Genomic DNA, 26075 nt, shown 5'->3' with positions numbered 1-26075 from the left:
TTTCTACTGTTGAATAAGGCCAGAAATTGACTATATATAATGTTAGTGCATGAACGGCATATATAATATACAGCTTGATCTGTGTTTTAGTAGACCCTTTTCCAATTCCTCACATTCTTCTTGTTTTCTTGTATAGACAAGGCTGAAGGCTGCAAACAACTATTGGCACAGCTTAATCTCATTAACCAACATATTTCAGCAGCTTCTGTTGAAATTTTTTGATATTGATACATAGAAAAAGGACACTCATTATCAGATGGGCAATTATAATATCTTCTTTGGGTTTTTATTATCTTTCTCTTTGTCAATTGCCACTGCATCTGATCATAGTCCACTTCAAGATTTCTGTGTGGCAGACCCAGAAAGTCGAGGTACATTTTATCATGTTATATGGTTCATCTGGCTCTGTACATTCTTATTTCATGTTTTGTGAACGAATTAGAAATTTAATCAAAGGAAACTAACTTACTAGTTAATTTGGCAGTGCTGATGAATGGCCTAGCTTGCAAGGACCCCAAGGCAGTTGAAGCCAATGACTTTTCATTTGGAGGGCTTCACATAGCAGCCAATACATCAAATCCAATAGGGTCAAGTGTGACACCAGTGACTGTATCCCAACTTCCAGGACTCAACACTCTTGGCATTTCACTAGTCCGCTTCGACTATGCACCATCAGGCATCAACCCTCCACACACTCATCCTCGTGCCTCTGAAATCTTGACTGTCCTTGAAGGCAGCCTTGAAGTCGGGTTCATAACGTCGAGCCCCGAAAATCGGCATATCACAAAGGTGTTGCAGAAGGGTGATGTGTTTGTTTTCCCAATCGGACTAGTTCACTACCAGAGAAATGTAGGAACCGGCAATGCTGTTGCTTTCGCTGCTCTGAGTAGCCAAAATCCTGGTGTGGTAATAATTGCAAGTGCTGTCTTTGGTTCCACGCCTAGTATTAGTAGTGATGTTCTTGTGAAGTCTTTGCAACTTGATAGAGGGGTTGTCAATTATCTCCAGTCTATATTCTGAAACCTTGGGATGTTGTAGGAATACACGAATCATGAAATTCACTATGTTTGAACCTGTAAACAAAGCCCATGAGAATACATCTAAATTATATGATCACCTGTGCCAATATTTCCAGTGCCAACAAAACAACTTGACATGTGGCATTTCATTTTGACTCTACTTAACAGAGGACTAACTTTGTTAATTTTCATTATTTCAGTTTGCGAAAAAAAAAACTAATTTATCTTTTCGTCTTCTTCAAAGATGAAGATGAGTTTCTGGGGTTTTTCATCATCTAGAAAGAAAAATAAAAAAGCAAAATCTGGGTTTCCAATCAGTGGCTAATCTGAAGAAAAGAAGGAGAAGAAGAAATTAATGGGTATTGGGTAAGAAAGACTATGAATTATACAACCCAGGAAACCTCATAAACAAACTTGGTCTTGATTTGCCTCTCAGAACCCAGCAAAACCCATAAGATTTGTGCAAGGAATTAACCCAAGCCATTGTTACAAACAGCAAAGCCCCAAAACTAATAAATGGAAGGTGCCCATGTCACAAAACCAACTTAACAAACAGCTTCCAATCAAAATCCAAATATTACACACAAAATCAATAGATAAATCTTGACGTCATTTCCCTCAATCTACAGCGCCTTCTCCCACCCCGATTATGGAGCTCAAATCCTTCATTTGGATCTATCTCTCCGAGTCAAATTCGGGTTCGGTTTTTTTTAAATTGTGTGATGGCACTGTTAAACTCAAAGTTCTTCACAGATGAAGAAAAGAAGAACATGGAAGCTGGATAAACGGGAAGAGACTTTTTAGCAAAAAGAAAAATTAAATTTAATCAGAATTAATAGAATTTAACTCCGTTATGTAGAGTCAGAATGGAATACCACATGTCAAGTTGCTATTGTTGGCACATAATTGGCAATGGGAATATGGGCACAGGGGATGTGCTCCCCCCTACACAACACCCTTGTTTCTAGATTTGATGTTCTATATATTTGGTAGTCAAAAGATTTGAACCTCGCCCGCAAAATGTTAGTACTAATTTCTTGCTTAACATTAATGTAGAAAAAATTAGTGGCGGTAGTATTTTGATGTGAATTGAAGATGGCACTGATTTCTTGCTTAACTTCATCATAATTTACAAATCATTGAGGAATCGAATAAATTAGTGGGATTAGAGTGGATTTAAGTCATTTAACACATCAATGGAGAACATATTAAACAAAATCAATGCAATTTACATGGAATGCTATTAAAATGTACTAATAACATAGCACATAATCTGTGTGAACAAGAAATGTCACAATTTTGGAGATCACTCTCTGCTCGCCATTTCTAACCCAAGCAACGTAGAAGACAGAAGACTTGTTTTGTTCAATACGATGAAGTCAGGTACGCTTATACGCTTCGTCAACATAATTTTCTGCTAGTTCTGCCTTTGAAACTGTTTACCTATCGATCGCTTTTATACGATTGTTAGGAGTAGTAGTACCACTGCCGGTGCTACTTGTATTGGCGGTTGCAACATCAATTACCACAACATCTGCACAAGCCTTGCCTAACTGCCCTGATCGCTGTGGTGATGTGAAAATCCCATATCCTTTTGGCACTGCTGAAGGTTGTTACCTGCGAGATGAGTTTTTCATCAACTGTACTAGTACAGAAGGCAATGCCCCAATGGCAAAACTCACCGGTCCTCCCTCATCTTCACCAAAATCACAATTGACTGATCTCATTGTCACTGACATAAACCTTGACAATGCTGAGTTGTGTGTCTTGTCCTCTATATACCAAGAGTGCGGCAGAGGCAGCGGAGGCACCATAAACCAGTGGCTCCGGCTGCCCTCTCCTTTTGCATTTTCCACCAAAAACATGTTCTTTGCCTTCGGCTGTGCCACTTTTGCGAAATATCGAGGTCAACAATATCGTCCCTCCGGCAGGATCCTGACCCCAGATCAAGATCAAGCCTACAACAAAAGCGGCCTTGCTGTTACAGAATGTGATGATAGTCTTGGCACTACCTCTTGCTCTGGCAATGGCTGTTCCCAATCTCCAATCCCGAGTGGACTTCAAAATTTTACTGTTGAGTCTTTGTTAAGCATCATCATAATTAGGCAAAACCCTTTTCAGAGAAAGTGGTCTGTTGAAGACTTAGATTGCAACTATGGATTCCTTGCGGAACAAGGCAACTTCTCATCCTCCCCGAATATAAGTTTTGTCCAACTTCAAAAGTACAGAAGGCTGCTGGTGCCGACGACAACGGTGGTTGATTGGCAAATAGGGAACGAGCCTTGTGACGAAGCTCAAAAGAACAATGGCAGTTATGCTTGCAAGGGAAATAGTACCTGCGTCAATCGGTCCAATGTCAGTGAAGGTGTATATGATGGATGGCCTCAAGGCTACATTTGCCGGTGCTTGCCCGGTTACCAAGGGAATGCATATCTTACAGATGGTTGTCAAGGTAATTCGCTTCAATACAATTATATAGATGATTTATTTTATACTGTTAAATTTGTGTGATTTTTGAATGTATACTTTTCCTGATTTCTGTTCAGATATCGATGAGTGCCAGAGCTCAAAGCCCTGCAGCACAGAAGAACACTGCGAAAATCTACCGGGACAGTATAAATGTGTTCCCCATCAATTGAAGACATCTATCCGGGTTTTGATTTCTTTCGGTAAGTATATCTATTGTTTAGCTTAAGGGATCACAATCACCATATGAATGCACTAAAATTCACCGGACCATGTATAGGTGATCATAGTCGTTAAGTACTTTTTGGAGTAGTTAATGAGCCAGTGAGGGCCAAGATGCCTAATCACCCTTTCACTGGTTGTTATATTAACTTAAGTACTGATCAATTGTATGCAGGTACCTTTGCAATAGTCCTTGTGATAGTGGTTGGAAGTTTATGGTCTATATATTGGGGAATGAAGAAGCGAGAGTTCATAAATTTGAAAGAAAATTACTTTGAAAAAAATGGTGGTTTATTGTTACAACAGCTTTCTAGTCCTCATGGAGCGGAGATGGCCAAAATCTTTACTGCAAAAGAACTTGAGAAGGCCACAAACAACTACGATGAAAGCAGAATTCTTGGTGAAGGAGGTTGTGGAATAGTTTACAAGGGAATATTGTCGAATAACAGAATAGTTGCCATTAAGAAGCCAAAATTAGTTGGTGCCTCATCCCACATCAGATCTACCCCAAATCACAACATTTCCACTCAGCAGTTTGTTAATGAAGTTGTTATTCTTTCACAAATCAACCACATGAATGTGGTGAGGTTATTGGGTTGTTGCTTGGAGACTTCGGTGCCTATACTCGTTTACGAGTTCATCACTAATGGAACCCTTTTTAAGCACCTTCATGGAGATGAAGAGGGAAAGAGATCATCACCACCACTTTTTTGGGATTTACGATTGAAGATAGCAACAGAAACTGCTGGTGCGTTGGCATACTTACACTCCTCCACTTCGACGCCGATATTACACCGAGATGTGAAGACAATGAACATACTGCTAGATGAAAACTACACTGCCAAAGTGGCCGACTTTGGAGCTTCACAATTGATCCGACCTCTTGATGAGAAGCAAATGACAACATTTGTGCAAGGGACACTCGGATACTTGGACCCTGAATATTTTCACTCGGATGAGTTCACAGAAAAAAGTGACGTCTACAGCTTTGGAGTTGTCCTAGTGGAGCTACTAACAAGTAAGAAGGCATTTTCTTTTGCTAGGCCAAATGCAGAGAGAAATCTTTCAAAAGTGTTTGTTTCTTCACTGGAAGAGGGTCGCTTAAATGAAATTCTTGACAATGAGATGGTCGATGGGGAAAATATGAATGATGGAATTGTGATACAAAATGTGGCTTATCTGGCAAAGAGATGTTTGAGATTACAAGGGGATGAAAGGCCTACCATGAGAGAAGTAGTCATGGAGCTAGAGTGCTTATATAAAGGATTGAGTCCTCTTTACGATATGACATATAAACATCACATTATATATCCAAATGAGACTGGTAAGGACTTGCTGGGATCACCAACTTCACCTACTGCTTATGTTGCTGCAGATCAACACGAACCCCGAAATCGGTCACATGAAGAAGTTGTTGGAGAAGGGTGATGCTTTCATTTCGGCCGAGATTGTTGCAGCTCTCAGCGGCAAAGGTCTAGTGTTGTGTCAATTGCTGCATTCAACAGCCTGTGGAAGCTTTGTAGAGTTGATCAAGGGGTTACCCTGGCCAGTTTATATTCTAAGAATGTATGCAGGGATTTTTTTAAAAATGATAAATTCATCTCTATACAAAACCGCTGAAAACTCATTATTTTGACACTCAACCAGTTACTGACTTTGGTTTGTGATGTTTTCGTTTTAAATGATGATCTTCCTTATTTTTCTGGTACAAATGACGGATCTCTTTTTCATTAATTATTTATATATTTTTAATGATCTAAAGAATATATGTTATTTTTTCACTATATTGTACTTTTACTACTATTAGAAATTGCTCACACACTATGGATGTGGGAAAATTAGTAGTTATTTATTTGAGAAAGTGAGTGGTTAAAATTTGAGAAAAACTAATATTTTTCAATTGATTTTTAAGTTTTGACAATAATATTTTTGATAGTTTGTTTATTAATAAAAATAATAAGTGAGTATATTTGGAAGATCACAATTTAATAAAAAAAATTTAATGCACTTACAGTAGTAAGTAGTAGAGATAAAAAGGGCACTCAAAATTTTTACAAAAAAGGCGAACTGTCGTATGTACCTCTTTATTGGTTAATACTAATAAACAAACAATAGAGATATTATAGTAAAAGAAAATATAAACAATTGGTGTTTGCGTCACCTTCTTGGCGGTCTAGTGGGGTTGTTGGTGGTCGTGATCTCCGAGCGGCGTGGATCTTTAGCGGTAATGATTGGATTGGTGCCAAAGGCGGTCCGGTGGATGTTCGAGTGCGAGTCGGTTTGGTTGCAAAACTAGTTTTATTGTTATTGGGCCTGAGCTTGGAGTATTTTGACTCTTGGACCTGCTTTTAAGTCGTGGACTTTTAACATGTTGGTCCCCCCTTTTCATTTGAACCTAGGGAGGCCCTCCTGGTTCCGGTTTCGCAATTATAACAGGTTTTGATCTAGGCTGCACGGAATCGGATACGGGTACGTGGAAGCGAAATATTTGGAAACGCGGAAGCGTGTTTTTCAAAAAATTTAGGAAGCGGGTACGTTTTGGAAACGTCGAAATAAAAAAAAATATAAATATATATAAATTATACAAAAAAATAAATATAATAACAAATTTTTAGTTTAAGTAACTCAAAATCTCAAATAAAAAAACATAAAAAAACCTTTATTTTTTAGAAACTCGAGTTTCCAATTCGGAAACTCGCGTTTCCAATTCGGAAACTCGCGTTTCCACCGTGTTTCCAATTCAGAAACTCGCGTTTCCACCGCGTTTCCAAAACTCATTTTTCTGAAAACACGTTTCCGAGCGTTTCCGGGCGTTTCCGGCACGTTTTCGGGCGTTTCCGGGTGTTTCCGGCGCGTTTCCGGAGTGGTTCCGGAGTGGTTCCGCTTCGGAAGCGGGAAACGTGGGTGTATGCACGTTTCCGTGCTTCCTAGGTCTTGATCTCTGGTTCTTGGTCTTAGGCTCTTAGTCAAAGAGAAAGTTTCGATCTAGGGGTAGTTACTTAGTTGCATTTAGGCGTCTTAGTCTTCTAATAAGATCTTTGTCTAGTTATCTTTGCTTATCTTTGCATGATTCGTTTATTTTGTAGTCCTATGGTGGGGTTGATCGAGTTTATGTAACTCTCTCATTTTCGGTTCTAAATATATGACGATATTCTCGCGGTTCCAAACAAAAAAAAGGCTTCAGAAAAAAAAGTCCACCATGAAATGACGTCAAGCCGCTATTTTGTCATTTTTACTTTTAGTGATAAACTCTGCTCGGCTGCAGTTTGTGATGGAAGTTGAACCACTTCAGTCAGCTCCCCTTGGGGCAAAATATTTGTGGTCCGGCCAAAAACGCAGCCTACTCCCCATGCAAACTCCACTACAGCGAAGAGGGCAGGTCCTTCCATAGATTTGAAGTTTTGGTATCGATGAGATCATGAGAATCGATCGAACTTGGATTGCACATATCGCATCTAGCTAAACCAACTTAGCAACTTCTTGTGATTAATTTAATACAATTCTTGCTTCATTAGTAAGATAACAGGGTGGTTAATTACCAAATTATTTATCGTTAAGGTGACCAGTACTCTTCTGTTTTGTAGGATTTTTACTCTAGGTGTGAGAAAATGATTATGAACTTATGCGAGTAGCATGGATCACAGTCAACGTACTTAACTCACATAGTGGTGAATTTATATAATAATTCGAATTAATACATTGTGATCGACAGTACAGTAGTTGGAGTTGTACATTTTTTTTATGTGGAGGTGACAAGTAGTTTTCATATAGTTGACAAGTAGCTTTCTCTCTGGTTGGAATGCATCATGCGACAAGTTGAAGTTTTATATTTTATGCACGGTGACAATTGCATGTTGGAGTTTCATATAGTTTCATATCCTTCCGGCATATAAAGCAGTTAGTAACTACACAGTGATATGTGGAATACCAAACATATTTGCATGGTAAATTAACGTTTAAGGCTAGGGGCCTGCGGCGTAAGCTAACGTCTAACCGCAAGCATGCATGCAAAAGTCTAGCTAGCCAGGACTGGGTCCTTGTCATGTGAATCATGTGATTAGGTGATCACTAACCAATTAAGCGATTCCGGGTCGCACTGAAAATTACATTAGCAATTGGGAGAACGATCCTCCATTTTTCTATTGCATTCATAACAGCTTGCAGAAAAATAGGAAATTAGACTTGGCTCAAGAGGGAGGGCAAGGTACAATAGAATATAAGTATAGACGACTCACACCTAGCCACTTGATCGATGAGCAAAGCATTAGGCGCTATTTTCCCTAGTCGGATGTTCTGTACGTTGATGTTATATATGTTTGCTTAATTATAAAAGGCCCAGCTTAGTAGCAGTGATAATTCCCCTTGCTTAGGATCGATCATACTGCTTCTACTTATTGCTGGAGTAGATACTAAAGGAAGCTCGATCTGTGAAAATAATGGCGCCCTTACTTAGGATGCTGCTTATGCAACTCTGTTTGATGGGAGTCACTGCAATTCAAACGCTGCCACCTCGAGCGAAACCTAACTGTATCGACCGATGCGGCAATGTGACGATTCCATATCCATTTGGTGTAGGTGATGACTGCTACCTGCCAACAAACACTTGGTTTAACCTCATTTGCAATCTATCTACGACTCCTCCATCAACACACTGGTCAGGATCTCCTTCAATTACAATCACTGACATTTCGCTTGCGGAGGCTGAGCTGCAAATTATGGTTCTCATAGCTAAAGATTGTTATAACCACGCAGGCAATAGTACGCTTAGAATTTCCCCTCGGTTGTGGGTGCCTCCTGCTTTTACCATCTCTGGCACAAAAAACAAGTTCATCGCCGTCGGTTGTGACACGCACGCACTTTTCCGAGGCTACCGGCGGAACGAAAAGATGTTCCGTACCGGCTGCATGTCAATATGTGACGACCGTAGTAGCATTTCCGACTCTTGCTCAGGCATCGGGTGCTGCGAAACTGCCATCCCTAGCGGACTCAAGAACAGGACCATCGTGTTGAGTAGCTACTACAACCATACTTATATAATGGAGTTTAATCCCTGTAGTTACGCATTCATTGTGCAAGATGGACAGTTCAATTTCTCCGCCAAAACAAGCTTCGAAGTATTGAACACCACTAAAAAGCTCCCGATGATTCTTGATTGGGAAATTGGTGAAGGGCCATGCGATGCTGCTAAAAAGAGGGATGACTATGCATGCTCGGTAAATAGCAAGTGTATCAACCGGAACGTAGACGTCGAGTCTGGAAAGTCCGGTTACTATTGCCAGTGCTTCCCAGGCTTCGAAGGAAACCCATACCTCAATTGCAGTGGTATGTGAATAATTGATACGATGTTCTCAGCAGACTTCCATATTCCAACATTCGAAGAGCCATTCTCCCGTATTATAAAGTCCATATACACATTCATAGGAATCATAGCTAATTTTTACTCTCCATGCATTTTGAATTTATCGACATTGACTTTCCTCATTCCTGTCTTCTTCTACCGTAGATATAAATGAGTGCAACGCTGAAGTTAACCCTTGCGAGAATGGAAGGTGCGAAAATCGGCCTCCAGGAAATTACTCTTGTACATGTGATAGTGGGTACAAAAAGGATGGGCTGCTGAGGCGTTGCATTCCATACCATAAGGAAAAGAATACTTTCCTGCAAATTTCATTGGGTACGAAATATCTATCATTACATAAAACTTTATATAGTTCCCGATGCAGCTGCTATTTTATTATAATGTTAAACATGTTCTCTAAAATAATATAATAGATAGTTTGATAAAAATGTTATTCATTGTCTGTTGGACAGAAATTCACGGAAATTCATTTTCTCTATAGAATATACACTAATAGTGTGTTTGGATGAGAGAAAGCAAAAAATGAATATAATTAAAAGTGAGGATTTTATAATTTTAAAAGACAATTCTCTGATTTGGCAACTATAGATTGGAAATTCTAGATTTCTAGGGAAAATAAAATGAATGAATTTGTTGGTTAAGTTCCACTTAAATTCCCCACAAAATAGGTGTCATTTGTAAATTCATTTCCAGTGTCCAATTATCTTTCCAAAATAATAATATTTTTATAATTCATCTCTTTAATTTATTTCAAACTTTATTAATCTATCAGAAACTTCAAATTCCACATAATATAACTATACAGTAGAATTCACAATTAATGAATTTCATATTGATGGATTTTAAGATGCCATCATTTATAAACTCCTATGAATTTTACAATTTCCTCATCCAAACACACCATAACAAAAATTATATTTGATCATTGAATGCCAACTATATATAAGCATATATTTATCAAAAATATAAAGCATATCTTTATCAAGATAAAGACCTATGTGCTTAATTCAGTTACAAAATAAATACTTCTTCTCCTTCTTTTCTTTTCGTTTCATTTTTCTATTCCTAAAACGAGAAGCAGAAACATTTTTGTTTGCCTAAAACAGCCCATCCTTACCAGATATGAATTGTAAATCAATTTGTACGAGTTCTGACTTGTCAATTAATACATGTGCAGGTGTGTCTATAGGCTTCTTGGTTTTATTAGTCGTAGTTTTCTGCATATATTGGAAAGTGAATGAAATCAGGCTCATCAAACTTAAAGAAATGCACTTCAAACAAAATGGTGGCTTGATGTTACAAGAACAGATTAGGGCTCATGGAGGAGGGATGGAGACACCAAATATCTATACTGCAGAAGAACTTAAGAAGGCCACAAACAACTACCATGAAGATGAAATCCTTGGTGAAGGAGGATATGGAACCGTTTTCAAAGGAGTGTTACGAGAGAACAAAGTGGTAGCCATCAAAAAATCCAAAGCCGGTGCTCCAACACAAAGCGAGCAATTTGTCAATGAGGTTATTATTCTTTCTCAAATCAACCATAGAAATGTGGTGAAACTGTTAGGTTGTTGTTTCGAGACTGAGGTTCCTTTACTAGTATACGAGTACATCACCCATGGCACTCTTTCTGAGCATATTTTCAATAAGGAAAAAGGATCATCATCACTTTCATGGGAATTACGATTGAAAATAGCATCAGAATCTGCAGGAGCACTGGCATACTTGCACTCCTCTGCTTCAGTACCAATCATCCATCGAGATGTTAAGACAACGAATATACTGTTGGATGACAGTTACACTGCCAAAGTGTCTGATTTTGGAGCTTCACGTTTTATTCCCCTGGATCAAGCTCAACTAGAAACACTAGTGCAAGGAACACTCGGGTACTTGGACCCTGAGTACTTCCACACAAGCGAACTAACCGAAAAGAGCGATGTCTACAGCTTTGGAGTTGTCCTCGCAGAGCTACTTACGAGTAGAGTTGCACTTTCTTTCTCCAGGCCTGAAAAGGAGAGATGCCTGGCAAATTTCCTTGTTTCTTCAATAGAGAATGATTGCTTGATTGAAATTCTTGATGCTGACATAGTGAACGAGAAGAACATAGAGACGGCACAGCAAGTTGCTTATCTCGCAAGAAGATGTCTTAGTATAAAAGGGGAGGAAAGGCCTACAATGAAAGAAGTTGCCATGGAGTTGGAGGGAATGCAAATTACAGGGAAGCATCCGTGGGTAAATAGTGTTCATTCATGTCCGGAGGAGACTGAGTACCTGTTGGGATCACCAATCAATTCAGAAGCTTACGTTGGGAATGTCAGAGGTGATGTTGATCATAAAGGCTCTAGTGCTACCACTAGTGGGTATGACAGCATGCAAATTCAAATGTTAATGCCATATGAGGATGGGCGATGATTCATTATCCTCAGTTTTTAGACAGTTTGTTTGATGCAATTTGGGTCCTCTTTGGAAATTTAAACTATGGTACGGACAGTTTTATAATTAAGAGTAATTGATTAATTTTTGTCACGTTTATTTTGAAAATTAAAAACCTTGAGATGACTATAGTAATTCGTTTTTTTTAAGTCAATGAGGTGATCTGTTGGTCAACTAGAATTACAGAGTGCTAAATTAAAGATGAAATTTGTGGTGAAGTACTGAAGTTGTCTACTATTACAACTTGTAATTTTTTTAACTGGATATTGTTGGTTTCATTGAATTGTTTCAACATCTAGCAAAACAAAATAATGAACGCCTTCCATTCGATAATTTATAGGGCCATATATTGCGAATTTGTATGAGCTTAAGCGAAGAAAAAAAAAGGACTAGAACCATGCATGTTAACCTACAGATTAGTTTCTCGTCAAGTTTGACGTCATATTTACTGTGACGTACTTAACATATCGATGATCGAGATTGAGAATTTATAATTATCATTGTTACTGCTTACTTGCTTAGGGTTAATTAGTAAGTACGTTTTGCATGGTTAATTAGCTATTGGCTATTGCCCAATACCTGTTCTACACTTATCAAGCACCGGTTGAATCTAGATTTAAAGCCCCATCTCCATAGCCTAAATTATTCGGTCTGAAGGTTCAAATCACCCGAGAAGGTTGAAATGTCGAACGAAATGGGACCAACTGCAACAATCCATTCAAAATTTTGGGCCTGTTAAGGTTGCAAGTTGCAACAACCTTTCTCTTGGTTGTTGATCGACCTGTTTATATGTAAACAGTTCTCTTCTCAGGCGAAAACCTATCCATTAAAATCGACATAAAAATATCTCTTTCTATGTTTAATTTCAAGTGTTCATATGAAGGGCCAGGTGGTTATTAAACTTATGTGTGTAGCTGACGTGCGCAGCTGGAATAAAAAAAAGAGAGACTTATTTTAGCATGAAAAAAGTAGAGGATTAAGCATTCACTTAAGCTAATTACGTACGTTTTCCTGCATCACCAACTTTGTTCCACACTTCTACCAATGTGAAATTACTAATAGAAAAAGACCACGATCAACATGTGGCACGGGATGGAAACAACATCATTGGAAGATCACAGATAAGCATAGACGACTTGGGTAGTTCTCGCCTATAATTAAGCTTCAGCCCCATGCATATATGCATGATGAAAGCAGAAGCCCTATCATTCTCATGATATCATCTTTTTTCATTATCCCCTCTCACTAAAAATAAATAAATGATTAAGGTATATAAGATTAAGAAGTCATCTGTTTTGGAGCCAATACTTTAGGTGCAAGCTTAAGTTATGTAGTTGTATATTTGTATTGGCCAATCCATCCTAAATTACAAGTCAGATTAATTAGCCTAATCTTTACTATAATAAAGTCAGCAATTATTTCATCCTTTGTTTTAAACAAAATTACATAAAATGGTTACTCTATAAAATGATAAATGAAGTTCTCGTATTATTTAATAATAACACATGCATCTCTCTGGTACAAGGCTAATTTGTAAAAATGCAACGTACATGCTTATTTATTATTCATTGTCTTAAAAACATATTAGATCGGAGTTGATGAACCTAATAACTAGCACACGAGTTGTTGTTACTTCAAACAAAAATATTAGGCTGCGTTAAGTATGTAAACGATAATCTACATATATATTTCAAAAATGGGTATGTAATAAGTCATAAGTGACAAACACAGTGGTGCTATTTGTATATACTATTTAGTAATTTAGATTTTGAGATTATTGTACCCCGTAGGATGGAGTTATCCTGATTCATTCCAACCCATCCACAAGCTGAAGACTTTGAAGAAGGAAACGAATGGGGTGGTGTGAAGCCGAACACGATATCTTACTTTTACTACTTTTACTACTTTTACCCTAATGTATGGATGACTTTAAGTAGCGACCAAGAAGTCTTTGTAATCTAAATACCATAATGATCTCGTGGATCAGGTTTGTTTAATATCTGCTCCTATGCTGCTAATTGATTATTGCATGTCGGCTTCATTGACCATTAGTTTCACACTTCATAATTACCAGTTGCCTAAAGAGTGCGGAAAATGCTACTATACACTACTATATAAAGCCGACTTGGGAATGCTGCTTTACTTATCATCAACAATGCACACACACACACACGAGTGACACGACTATTTGACACGAATACTCCTCTCAGTTGCAACTTGTATCATCGATCGGTGTCGATTATGGCCTTGCAATTCCTACTGGTGGTAGTCCTGCTCCTATTGTCGGGGGCTAGTACTACGAAAACAACAGCTGCTGCTGCTCAAGCCTTGCCTGGCTGCTCTGACAAGTGCGGTGATCTAACAGTTCCATATCCATTTGGCATGGAGGAGCGTTGTCACATGGAAGGGCGAAGTGAATACTTCATCAATTGTACCCATACGACCGATCCACCCACTGCATATTTGATGCGTGGAAATCTCGTTGTTACAAACATTTCCCTAGAGGTAGGGGAGTTGCGAATAGTAAACTACGTATCTACAGATTGCTACGCCGAGGGCAGCCAGACGGTCTACTTCCCTACTTGGCTAAACCTGCCTCGTCAATATCCATATACGGTCTCCGATTCCAAAAACAAGTTCTATGCCGTAGGCTGTGACACTTATGCAATTGTGCGAGGCTTCCGAGGGGGAGAAGAACTCATTACTGGGTGCATGTCAATATGCAGCAGCCTTGCCAGTATTGATAAGAACCTTTGCACTGGCATAGGGTGTTGCCAGATTAATATTCCCAGTGGACTGAACAATGTCTCTGTAGAGGTAAATAGTTACTACAATCATACAAAAGTGTGGGACTTCAACCCCTGCAGCTACGCCTTTCTTGAGGAGGAAGGCCAGTTCAATTTAAGCACTTCTAGTTTTCAACAACTGAATTCAACTGTACGGCTTCCTATAGTTCTTAACTGGGCTATTGGGAATGAGGAAGACCCCTGTAATGAAGCTCAGAAGAGGGAGGATTACGCATGCAAGGGTAACAGTTCGTGCTACAACCGGTCTATCAAAGGGTCTGTAGGTTACTTGTGCGAGTGTTTGCCTGGTTATGAAGGAAACCCGTACCACCCAAATGGTTGCACAGGTGATGATTATCAACTAAGTACTAAAATATAAGCCGACATAAAATGAAACTCACCATTGGAATTGGAATTGGAATTTCACAAATTGTGTACGTACTGATATGTATGTTTTCCTAATTTCCTTAGCTTTCAGATATTGATGACCGCAAAACCTCAAACCCCTGCAACAACAGAGATTGTTATATATATGTGCATGTGCTAGATTTGCTATATACATATACATATACATACATATATATTTGAGCTCGTACCTGATCGATTTATCTCTAACTAAATTACATGTTTGTTTTTTTCTGTACGTTTTTATATTTCAGATGTTGATGAGTGTACTAATTCGACCATCTGCGATCATAGTTCAACATGTGAAAATTTAGTAGGGAATTACACTTGTAAATGTCCCGAAGGCCAAACAAATTACGGCAATATTAACATTCCTTGTGTCAATATCAACGGAAAATCAAAGAATACTGCCCTCCATATTTCATTAGGTACGGCTTTGCTATCATTAACATTTTCCTATTAATTAGTTATTAGCCAACATGTAAAATTGCTAATTAATTATTACATGTTTAGGTCAACATATTTATAAAAGAATGACTAGCTTTGTGCTGCACCCTAAAATTTTAATTTGTTAACACGCAGATATTGAATTGAGCTGTATGATATATAATTATGTGCAGGTGTCTGTTTAAGCATTGTGATGGTACTTGTTGTATCATTTTGGATGTATTGTGGAATGAAAAGAAGAAAATTCAATCAACTCAAGGAAAAATACTTCAAAGAGAATGGTGGCTTATTGTTACAGCAAAAATTGAAGAATTTCGATGGACCTCAAGCAGCCAAAATATTTACGAAAGAAGAGCTTAAAAATGCCACTAACAATTTTGCTGACAGCGGAAAAATTGGTGAAGGAGGTTATGGAACTGTCTACAAAGGAACACTGCCGGATAAAAAGGAAGTTGCGATTAAGGTCTCGAAGAGCAATGCCCCAATCACCCAAAGTAATCAGTTCGTTAATGAGGTAATTGTTCTTTCTCAAATCAACCATAGAAATGTGGTGAGGCTCCTAGGTTGTTGCCTAGAGACTCAAACGCCTCTGTTAGTTTACGAGTTCGTTGGCAATGGCACACTATATGAGCATATCCATATAAAGAATGGCAAGGGTCCGCTCTCTTTTGGGTTACGGATGAAGATAGCAACGGAAACAGCAGGATCGTTGGCATACTTGCACTACTCCACTTCCATGCAAATCGTGCACCGCGATGTGAAGGCAACCAACATCCTGCTCGATGAGAATTTCACAGCCAAAGTGTCAGACTTTGGAGCTTCAAAATTGGTTCCCGAAGATCACAATCAACTTTCTACTTTAGTGCAAGGGACACTGGGGTACTTGGACCCTGAATATCTTCAATCAAACACACTGACGGAGAAGAGTGACGTCTATAGTTTTGGCGTTGTCCTTGTGGAGCTAATAACGAGTCAAGTAGCAATTTCTCACGAGAAGCCGGAGGCAGAGAGAAACCTAGCGAATTGTTTCATAACATCAGTGGAAGAGAATCGCTTGGCTCAGATTATTGATCATGAAATAATCAAAGATGGGAGTTATGAAATAGCTGAACAAGTGGCTTATCTCGCCAAGAGATGTTTAAGTTTGAAAGGAAGGGATAGGCCTACCATGAAAGAAGTAGCAATGGAGCTCGAGGCAATATTGCAAGTTATGGCAAAACATTCAGGGGGAAAGCCTGATGCCTCTCCCATAGAGAGCGACTATTTGCATGCGACGTCACCTGCAAATGATTACATTGTTGATGTTAGAGGTGATGAAGGTGAAGCCATAACCAGTATTGACTATGACCAAAGCATGCAGAATCAAGCCCAGATAATGAAGCCTGATGATGATGGGCGATAGTTGAATAGTATGCCTCGCCTTTGTCCTTGATCTCTTTGCTATTTTAAATTTTCCTGTTGGGTTTGTTGCATCATTTGAGTGAAGTAGCTAGTGTGCGCCTCCTAAAATAAATAAAAAGTACTGTATGATAGTGTAGCCGTGCAGGCACTTCAGTTGTAACTTCTGGATCTATTGCCCACTTATTTGAGTTCTGATTTGATTACTCGTGTAAAATGTTTTCTTAATTTTCTGAAATCAAGTTCGGTAACCTGTATGCATTAAAATGTGCCTAGATTTCACGGAATACACCAATTTACTTAACTTTTCTGAAAGTAAATTTGAGTGCATTAGATAAACTGTCATCATTAGACCAATAACAATACCAAAGACATGAAAGACATATTTTAGCACTAAAATTAGAATAACAAAATATATCTCGTCATCAAGAAATGTAAAAAGAAATCTTAGATAGGGCCTTGGAAAATTAAGTAGAAAAATAGTATATCTTAGTTGGCGTGCGTAGCTTGAATCAGAGACATGAAAGACATATTTTAGCACTAAAATTAGAATATATATATATATATATATATATATATATATATAGTCTCTATCCAGAGTGAAGCTTCACTCTGAAATTTCAGAATGAAGTTCCAATTTTGGCACACTTTTCGGTCAAATTTTTTCAGCATAATCGATTCAATATTTAGGTATGTTTTTTTTTTTTTTTGGAAATGAATATTTAGGTATGTTATTCAAGATCATCTATACAAAATTTCATCTAATTCTGACATCGTTAAGGTATTGAAATTAGATTAAATCAATAAATGAATTAAAACTGTTCAACGTGAACCGTTCGTGTAAATATCAATTTTGAAAGCTCAAATCATTGTCAAATTGGATGAAATTTTGTATATATGATCTTGAATAGCACACCTAAATATTGAATCGCTTATGCTGAAAAAATTTGACCGAAAAGTGTGCCAAAATTAGAAATTCACTCTGAAATTTCAGAGTGAAGCTTCACTCTGGATAGGGACTGTATATATATATATACCTCGTCATCAAGAAATGTAAAAAGAAATCTTAGATAGGGCCTTGGAAAATTAAGTAGACAAATTAAGTATTACCTATACGTAAAAAGGCACGCTTTGAGCCAAGGCAAATCAATTTCGCCTCAAGGCTCAATCTGGAAAGGTTTTTACATGAAAGGTGTCGCATTTAACTCGTTTCGGCGCGCTTTTCATGTTGTATCACGCCTTGAGATGAATTTAATACTGTGTGGACGTGTATCCAATGGCTCTAGTGATAAATTGAGAAGAAATTAGAATGTGAGAATTACAATTTACGGGTTTGTTGATTTAAAATATATGATTTAATGTATTTTAATTCTTTATCTAAATTAAAACTATTTTATCCACATTTATTTGCTTATTTTATTATAATTTTAATTTTACAAAAAATCACTAAAGGCTTTGTCTTGACGTCTTAAGGCTTCTAAAACTTGTGGCTTCGAAAAAACGCATCGCCTCATGCATTCGCTATTTTAAGCATTGGTCATCACCAAATTGTTCCTGTATCCAAAAAATAACTTGTTCCTTTGTTCTACGGTTCTACGTACCAACCGGAAATAATAGAAAAAGACCTCGATAAAAATAAAACGAAAACAAAAAACATGTAGAGCACCAGAAATATTGGAAGAGACAGATCGATAAGCATAGACGACTTGCGAAGCTCTCTCCTACAAGCTTTTAGCCCATGCTAGTTGCTACCATGCATGCATGATGGAAGCCAACTATATTGCGTATTTTGGAAGAGACTGACAAGATATAGAAGATTAAGAAGTCAACTATTTTGGTGCCAATACATCAGGTTCAAGTTCTGTAGCTGTATATATTACTTTTTACAATTGAAATATGAGATCGGAGTTGGTTAGTCTAACTAGCATATCATCGAGTTGTCATGGTTTATTATGTCTAGTTTCAAGAGGAAAACGAGACTTTGATCGAAGATGGACAACTTTCGTCTCTTAAGTTATTAGTTAGCCGATCGAGGCCGGTTCCGTCATATTTCATCGCATATGATCATTACTAGAAAAAGGGCCTATGGGGACACATTTAGTTTAGGGACACTTAAACATATGTCCTCATAATTGATAATTGGGGGACACAATTTTGTATATGTCCCCGTTGAGAAACTAAAGGCACACTTGGTCACTTGTGTCCCCATTCCATACGTATATACATATGGGAAAATGAAATGTTGAAGTAATACCGTATACAGACTCTCTCTAAAACGAAGACTTTGAAGTAAGGAAATATTTAATCTACTCTCTCACAAACCTTAGCCACTCACCACCAGAAAAACCTAAACTCTCGAATTGTCAATTTGTTCACGGGGCTTCGGTCAAATCCCTTCGCCTTACAAATTGGTCGCTGGTTCTCTCAGAGCTCAACAGAAGCTCTCATTCGATGGAAAAGGAAGACGAGATGCATCCCCAGTGCACAGAGCGGAGCTCAGGCGTGGCCGATGGAGGACGAACGAACGTAATATTGCAGATCCACTCAGTTTCCTCCTCTCAAAATCCTAAACTCCTTTCCTATTATCGAGTTATGGAGGGTTTAGCTTCCTTCAACTCCTTCTCTTCTTTCACTTGCCGACCCAAACGCCTCTCCATCCCTGCCACCAGACCCACCTCCCTCTCTTCCCCCTTCCTCCTCCTCCATTAGCAGGTTTTTATTTTTAATTTATCTAATCTCTCATTCGATCTGATTTTGTTCTCAGCTTCGAATGAATGAGTGACATGGATTTGATAGGTCGCAATGTCGGGCGAATCAGAGCCGGTGAAAGATGAGTTGAAAGTGGGAGGTGGGGATGTTCCACAACGAAGTAGATGCGGTGGAGGGTATCAAAATTAGCATGAGGCCGCCCACTAGGCCGCCCAAGCATTATGTTGGCCCTTTCAGGTTTCGATTTGAGGATGAGGACGATACTCCCAAGAATATCTTGGAGGAGATCATTTGATACGAGGACCAAGAAGTCTTTAGGGTACATATATATATATATATATATATATCTCTCTACAACTTTGATCCAATAATGAGTTGTTGAATTATGTTTGTTTCAGTGTTTTGGCAAATGAAAAATACTTTCAGGTGATCAATTTAGTTTCATAATTTGTTGATATGCCAAGAAAGCTGCAATCGATGAGCTTTACCTGACTTTCTTTTGGCTTAATATGGTAGAAATAAGAAAAGCTGGAGTTTAGGTATAAAATACATCTCTTGGTTTAGCTTCTACTTTTCTACTTCTTTGTTTAAGGCTTTCTTTTTCAAACTCAAATACAATCTGTGCCTGAAATTATAAGTATAAATCTCAATTTTCCTCACTTTCGTTTTAGATATTATGGTTATGCTTAGTCTTTGATTTCAGTGTCTTTGCTTTTGAGTTCCAAGCTATGATCTTTCTGATTTGACTGTCTTCGATTCACTGCTTATTAATCTCATTCATGTAATGTGTATATTCTCTTGGGTATTTTAGATAGTCGGTTCATTACGAGTTTAATATAGTGATTTGAAGTTTCTGGGTTCACTTGATATAAATGTATATATGGTTCAAGATAGATCTTAGATAAGGCTCTTAGATGAGGCCCTTGCATTCACCAGCATGAATTTGAAGAACTTGAGCAGGTTGCATGATACTCCAGCAAATTGTGTATCAGAGAAAATGAATCTGTCCACTTATGAAAATATGGTAGCAATAAGAAAAGCTGGAGTTCAGGTTCATTTGATATATCAATGTTGTCTTTAGACATGCATGCTAGTATGTAATATTTGTAAAGTTTGTTTGTAATACCCCGAAAATTCATATCTAATTTCCAATAAGTTCTCTGATATTATTAAGTTGGTTATTGTCCAATTTTATTTCACGAGTATGAAAATGAAAGGGTTTGAAAGATTAATTGTTCGGGAACATTCAATTTGACGAGTCTAAGAGTTTAATTTTGACTCATTTGGTTTCTTAGAAAGATTCTTACATGAAAGTCGTAGAGCTCGTCGATACGAATTCGTGGACACGCGGTATGCCTAAATCGGAGTTCGTATGAAGAAGTTACGAACCAAAAGGTATTTGGAAATTTTTGGAAAATAGTATAAATAGGGGAATTAAAGAGAAAATGGGGAGAAAAATCAGAAATTCGGATCGGTATTGTTCAAGGGTACTGTTCACCCTGAAAAAAATCCAGCAATTCTCTCCCCAAGTAGCCGACTTTGGGCCGCAGGATCTCCGCCATTCGGCCACCATAGAGCGGCACACCGGTCACGTTTAAAAGGTTGTTGCGTCTCCTGTCGATTGGTGGCAGTGCCACTCGCCATCTCGCTACCGTTTGAGAGCGGTGAAGTCAAGAAGTTCTCCCGAAAAAGCATATTTCGCCGAACTTCAACTCGTCGGATCTCCCTCCTCTGGCAACCAATCGGTAAGATTCTTGTCCCATTTGCAGGTCTCTTTCATACTACAAACCCACCAAAAGATTGAACCAAAATCGTTATGTGCTAGTAGAATCGAAGAAAAGAAATCCTAGGTTTTTAAATTGGACTTTTCGGTTTTTGTTAAATTGAAGTGTTTAGGCTCAGAATTAGACTTTGTGATGAACTAGACAGTTGTTAGGAATGTCATTTAGATTGTGGTGGTGAAATTTAGTAGTCATTGGTGGCAGTTGGTGAACAGTGGCGCCGCATGAACAGAATTGTAAACAGTGTCCATGAACAGTACGAAAAGTAAATGTGAACAGTGTATAGTAAAACAGTACATACGAACAATGTTTAGTAAAACAGTAAAACATGAACAGTGTTTTATGAACGACATTTAGCGGTACTGAAATCGTCACCTGATATTTTACGTATCATTTTCTAAGTATTTTATCATGCTATTAGGTGACCGACGAAACGAGTGAGGAAATTACTTTTAGTGTCGTGGAAGTTGCACGCAGGAAATAAGGTGAGTAAACCTCACAATGATCATCATGATCGAAGTAATATTATAACTATTGAATTTAGTTTGAGTTGTCACCATAATCGTTGCATCACTAGTTTATAAAAAAATTATTTTCAAAATATATTTTGGTTTAAATTACGTGAACTTGATCGTCTACGGTTTATGGGTAAGTGAAACGCTATTTTAAAATGATTTTATAAAGTTTTAGTGATTATGGACTATGGTGAATGTGAGTAAATCTCACTATGACGAGTCTACCCTTGGCAGTGACTCATATTTACGTTCCTTAAAAAGATCGAACTATGACATGTATATAATATAGTGGGTTGTGTATGTGTATAAAATGGTAAATACGATACATATATATGGGTTGTTATATTATATACTGTTACGTTCTTATTTCCAAATGAATTATACTGTGGCAACTATATTTATTTTATTTGACTAAGAGTCGCTTGTTGTAGTACAATAACATGGGTGGATTTTTATTGTACGTGGTTTTAACATTGAGTTTTATTAAAACATTTTCTGTCTTCAGACGTGTTTTTTTGTCTTCGGATGTGTTTGCATGTCAGAACCTAGCCTTGGTTGGGCGACGGTTACGATGCAGTTAGAGCTCTAGTATGTCTGCCGGTGTACTGCATGAGAGATAACAGATGGGTTACCTGATTATGAGTACCCATATTTTTGGATATTGGGTGACAGTTGGGTTGCCCAATGTCTAGCTGCGTACTACATGAGGAGTAACAAATGAGTACCCGTATTATAAATGTATTTGGGTAAACAGATGGATTGCCCGATTTCTCATGAGCAGTTATATTTTCAGATATTATTGGACAACCAGATACGCAGTCCTATGACTCATGAGTACATTTATAATTAAATGTTTTCAGTATTTTTCTCTTGTATACTATGTGTCTTATACTGTTGGTTTGTTACGACCCCGAAATTTCGAGTATGAAATTCTAATTTCGAAGTCATGAAAAACGCTAAAACAAATCTCAATAAATCGAAATCGTTTTAATGTCTCAATGGATCATTACTGAGTTCACACTACAACTCAGACAACCAATTATTACAAACCAAATTATAATTCAACATTACATCCAATGAAAATGTAATACTCCTCACAAAATCTCACACAAATCCACAGAAAAATCCTCACCACAAAATGGAAAATGAACGACTTCGAATCTTCAAAGTTGTACTTTGATTTCCACTAATCGACACCTGTGGAATTATCCCCTACACCATCGAATATGTGCACCGGGATTGTAAACACAAACCCGGTAAGTTTTACAGTTCGTATAAGTAAAATAACAAATACCACTCGCATATCAATATATACGAAAATCCACAAATCAACATATATAAATGCACTCATGACAAATTAGACGGCCTATCTGGTTATCTAATAATGTGAAAAATATATGAACTCATGAGAATTGGGCAACCCCTCTGTTTACCCAAATGCATTTATAATACGGGTACTCATGAGCGCTGGTACACCTCTGTTACCCCTCAAGTAGTACACCGCCGATATTGGACAACCATTTGTCATCCAATATCAAAAATATATGGGTACTCATAAGCCGATAACTCATCTGTTACCTCATATGCAGTACCCCGGCAGACAGGCTAGAGCTCTAACTGTATCGTAACTTTCGCCCGGCCAAAGGCTAGGTTCCGACATGCCAAACACGTCCGAAGACAAAACTCGTCCAAAGACATCAATCACGTCCGAAGACAAAAACTCGTCCGAAGACAAAACGCGTCCGAAGACAAAACACGTCCGAAGACATCACACGTCCGTAAATAAAATCACGTCCGAAGACAAAAACGTTTTAACAATCTCCATGTTAAAACCACATACAATAATCATCATGTCATATTGTACAAATCAAATCACATGTTCGATATATAATCTCGTCATCAAAATGACATATACACAACGAAATCATAACAATACATAATATAGCAAACTATATATATATATATGTACCTATTTACTATTTATAAAAATATATTTATATATATATATGCCATTATATCATATACATGTCATATTTCATTTTTTAAAATTCTGCATAATCTTGAATCTCCGCAATGGTAGATTCGTAAATGTGTGAGATTTTACTCACCTTATAATCTCGAGCGTATTCTCCACAATTCCGAATGTAATCCCTTTTTTGAATTATCGATCACCTTGAAAAGATAAGAAACGAATTTAGAATCGTTACGTAAACCTTAAATGCCGAAATAGTAATAATAAGTTACTGTTCAACAATTTCTGGTTTTACGAAATTACTGTTCAGGTATTTCTGTACAAATACACATCAATTACGTATTCATGTACGTATACATACTGTTTACATATTTCTATACGTATACATACTATTCAAATATAAATACTGACTCAGTAAATAATGATTACTGATTTACCCTTCTGAATTTACTTTTTATATTTACTGAAGTAATTTATATTTACATTTACCGTACGTAAAATAAATTTACATTTACAGTACGTAAATCACTTTTTACATTCACCGTCGTAAAAATAAATTTTTACAAATTTATTGTTTCACGCGCCGCCACACGTGGGGTACACGCGCCACTCACTGTGGCAGTGCGTGGGGCCCACGCGCCGAGCCTAAGGCCGGCGCGTAACACGCCACCACCGCCCCCAAAACCTTCCTCTCCTCCTCCTCCGCCCTCTTACAGTCTCAGACCACCCCTAAGCTAACACACGCACCCACACGCGCCGCCTCTAGGCGGTAGTATCCTCCCTCCTCCTCCGATCTCCGATCTCTTCCAAAACCAAACCAAACAACCACAAATCAACAACCAAGCATCACAACAACCTAATTAAGCTAACCCTCACCTCAATCGAGCTTTTAGACCATCGGGTCGTCGCCGGAGAGCTTGAGATGCCGACGGAGGATTGCAGGATCTTGGTGACGTTCGTGCGGCGTCACGGGGCGAGGCACGGGGTGGTGAGCTCGTGGGTTGCTGCGGACGTCCGTGCGAACCTCCCTGGACCGGCGGTGAGAGACACGTCCCGCGGAGGAGGGAGATCGGCGGTGAGAGCCGAGAGAGAGAGAGAGAGAGAGAGAGAGAGAGAGAGAGAGAGAGAGAGAGAGAGAGAGAGAGAGAGAGAGAGAGAGAGAGAGAGAAGTTCGGGTGAGAGGGAGAGGGAGGCGGAGAGAGAGGAGAGAGAGAGGGTTTTCCAATTATGGAAACCCTAATCTCAAAAATGCCCTTTTATACTCGTTTCCAAAATCAGAAATTAACTTCCGACGTTAATAACTTTCACATCCGACGTTTGATTTGAATGTGTGATGTGTCCTCAAACTCGTATCGACGAGCTCTACAACTTCCATGAAGGAAGTTTTTGCAAGCGCGCGACGGAATAAAAGTCAATATTCACGTCGCGGAAACGTAACGTTTTTTCTAAATAAACGTTCCGAGAACGTTTCCGTTCTTGTTTCGTAATGTTGCAAACAACCAAATTCATTTTAAATGAATTTCACAATTTTATAGAATTGAAATCAAACCAAACATCGATCCGAAAAATCGGGTTATTACATGGTTTACTCATACAAGCTGCAAAACTTACCAGATTTGTGTTTACAATCCCGGTGCACCTCTTCGATAGTGTAGGGGATAGTTCTGCATGTGTGGATTAACAAAATTAGAGGGCTTTCTCGTAAGATTATCGAAGATTTCTTTCTGCTGTTAGTGGTGAGGATTGAGTGAATTTCACATTTCCATTGGTTGTGTATTATTCAAGTCAACTGAGTCATGATGTGGACTCAATTTTGATACACTGTTATGATAAGATGATTTCAATATATTTGAGATTGTTTTAGAGTAATCATGGTTTCGAAATCGAATTTTTATTATTCGAATTTTCGGGGTTGTGACATTGTTTAACAGAGAATATATGCAGTGTCCGCTATTGTGCAAAGAATTTATTGTTAATGCTTGGAACTCTATTATGCTCGATCCAAAGGTGCAAATGCTATTCTTTTGATTGCTGCTCATTTGCCCGACCTTGATATTGGTTACATGATTAAGATATGCAAGAAGCTTAAGATGGCTACCCTTGTTGAGGTTTGACTTCCACTTATATTCTTCTCCATATACTATACACTATATTTGTAATTGGAATTCATGATGTGAGGTTTAACTATATAGAAACATATTAATATTTGAGTTGCATGTGGGTTACTATTGCTAAATGTCTGGCACTAAACTAAACTGCTTACATATTCAGTTACGAGATTGTTTGCACTTGATGATATACCATTTGAGTCTATTATTATCATCAATGGTAGTTACTTTAAAATTGGTATGGTTTTTTTTCAAGTGATGTGATCTACAACATATTTTCAATTACTAGACATTATTTTCTGTCACAGTTTTCTTATGGGCTTATGGTTGCAGTATATTTAAGATGTGAAGGCTGGGAAACTTAACTTCCACTACGAAATCATTAATAAAAGATATGTTCAGTTGTATAACTAATTTGTAATGTTTCTTACTAGGCTTTGTATAAATCAGCAAGA

The 26075-nt window shown here is 38.0% G+C and overlaps 4 protein-coding genes and 1 long non-coding RNA gene across 5 annotated transcripts; all 5 read left to right on the top strand.

The window, feature by feature from the left end:
- The first annotated feature begins 119 nt into the window (after positions 1-119).
- Positions 120-1107, top strand: LOC126787876 (putative germin-like protein 2-1). Its single transcript, XM_050513787.1, has 2 exons — positions 120-371; positions 485-1107. Exons 1-2 carry the CDS (start codon positions 257-259, stop codon positions 1018-1020), a joined length of 651 nt encoding a protein of 216 aa, XP_050369744.1. The 5' UTR covers positions 120-256; the 3' UTR covers positions 1021-1107.
- Positions 1108-2392: 1285 nt separating this feature from the next.
- LOC126786892 (wall-associated receptor kinase 2-like) lies at positions 2393-5135 on the top strand. Its single transcript, XM_050512856.1, has 4 exons — positions 2393-2402; positions 2491-3471; positions 3566-3688; positions 3883-5135. Exons 1-4 carry the CDS (start codon positions 2393-2395, stop codon positions 5133-5135), a joined length of 2367 nt encoding a protein of 788 aa, XP_050368813.1.
- Positions 5136-8083: 2948 nt separating this feature from the next.
- LOC126786780 (wall-associated receptor kinase 2-like) lies at positions 8084-11537 on the top strand. The gene is made up of 3 exons (XM_050512702.1): positions 8084-9029; positions 9211-9381; positions 10244-11537. The coding sequence occupies exons 1-3, from the start codon at positions 8144-8146 to the stop codon at positions 11476-11478; spliced, it is 2292 nt and encodes a 763-aa protein (XP_050368659.1). The 5' UTR covers positions 8084-8143; the 3' UTR covers positions 11479-11537.
- A 2138-nt stretch (positions 11538-13675) lies between these two features.
- LOC126786863 (wall-associated receptor kinase 2-like) lies at positions 13676-16698 on the top strand. Its single transcript, XM_050512827.1, has 3 exons — positions 13676-14632; positions 14945-15118; positions 15311-16698. The coding sequence occupies exons 1-3, from the start codon at positions 13741-13743 to the stop codon at positions 16537-16539; spliced, it is 2295 nt and encodes a 764-aa protein (XP_050368784.1). The 5' UTR covers positions 13676-13740; the 3' UTR covers positions 16540-16698.
- A 2120-nt stretch (positions 16699-18818) lies between these two features.
- LOC126788136 (uncharacterized) lies at positions 18819-20106 on the top strand. The gene is made up of 2 exons (XR_007671337.1): positions 18819-19247; positions 19332-20106. It is a non-coding gene; the product is annotated as an uncharacterized LOC126788136 (long non-coding RNA).
- Positions 20107-26075: the final 5969 nt, after the last annotated feature.

This window comes from Argentina anserina, chromosome 3 (genome assembly GCF_933775445.1).
Source record: "Argentina anserina chromosome 3, drPotAnse1.1, whole genome shotgun sequence".
NCBI lineage: Eukaryota > Viridiplantae > Streptophyta > Magnoliopsida > Rosales > Rosaceae > Argentina > Argentina anserina.
Note: the sequence above shows the minus strand (reverse complement) of the source record. Positions and strands in the feature narration are given on the sequence as shown.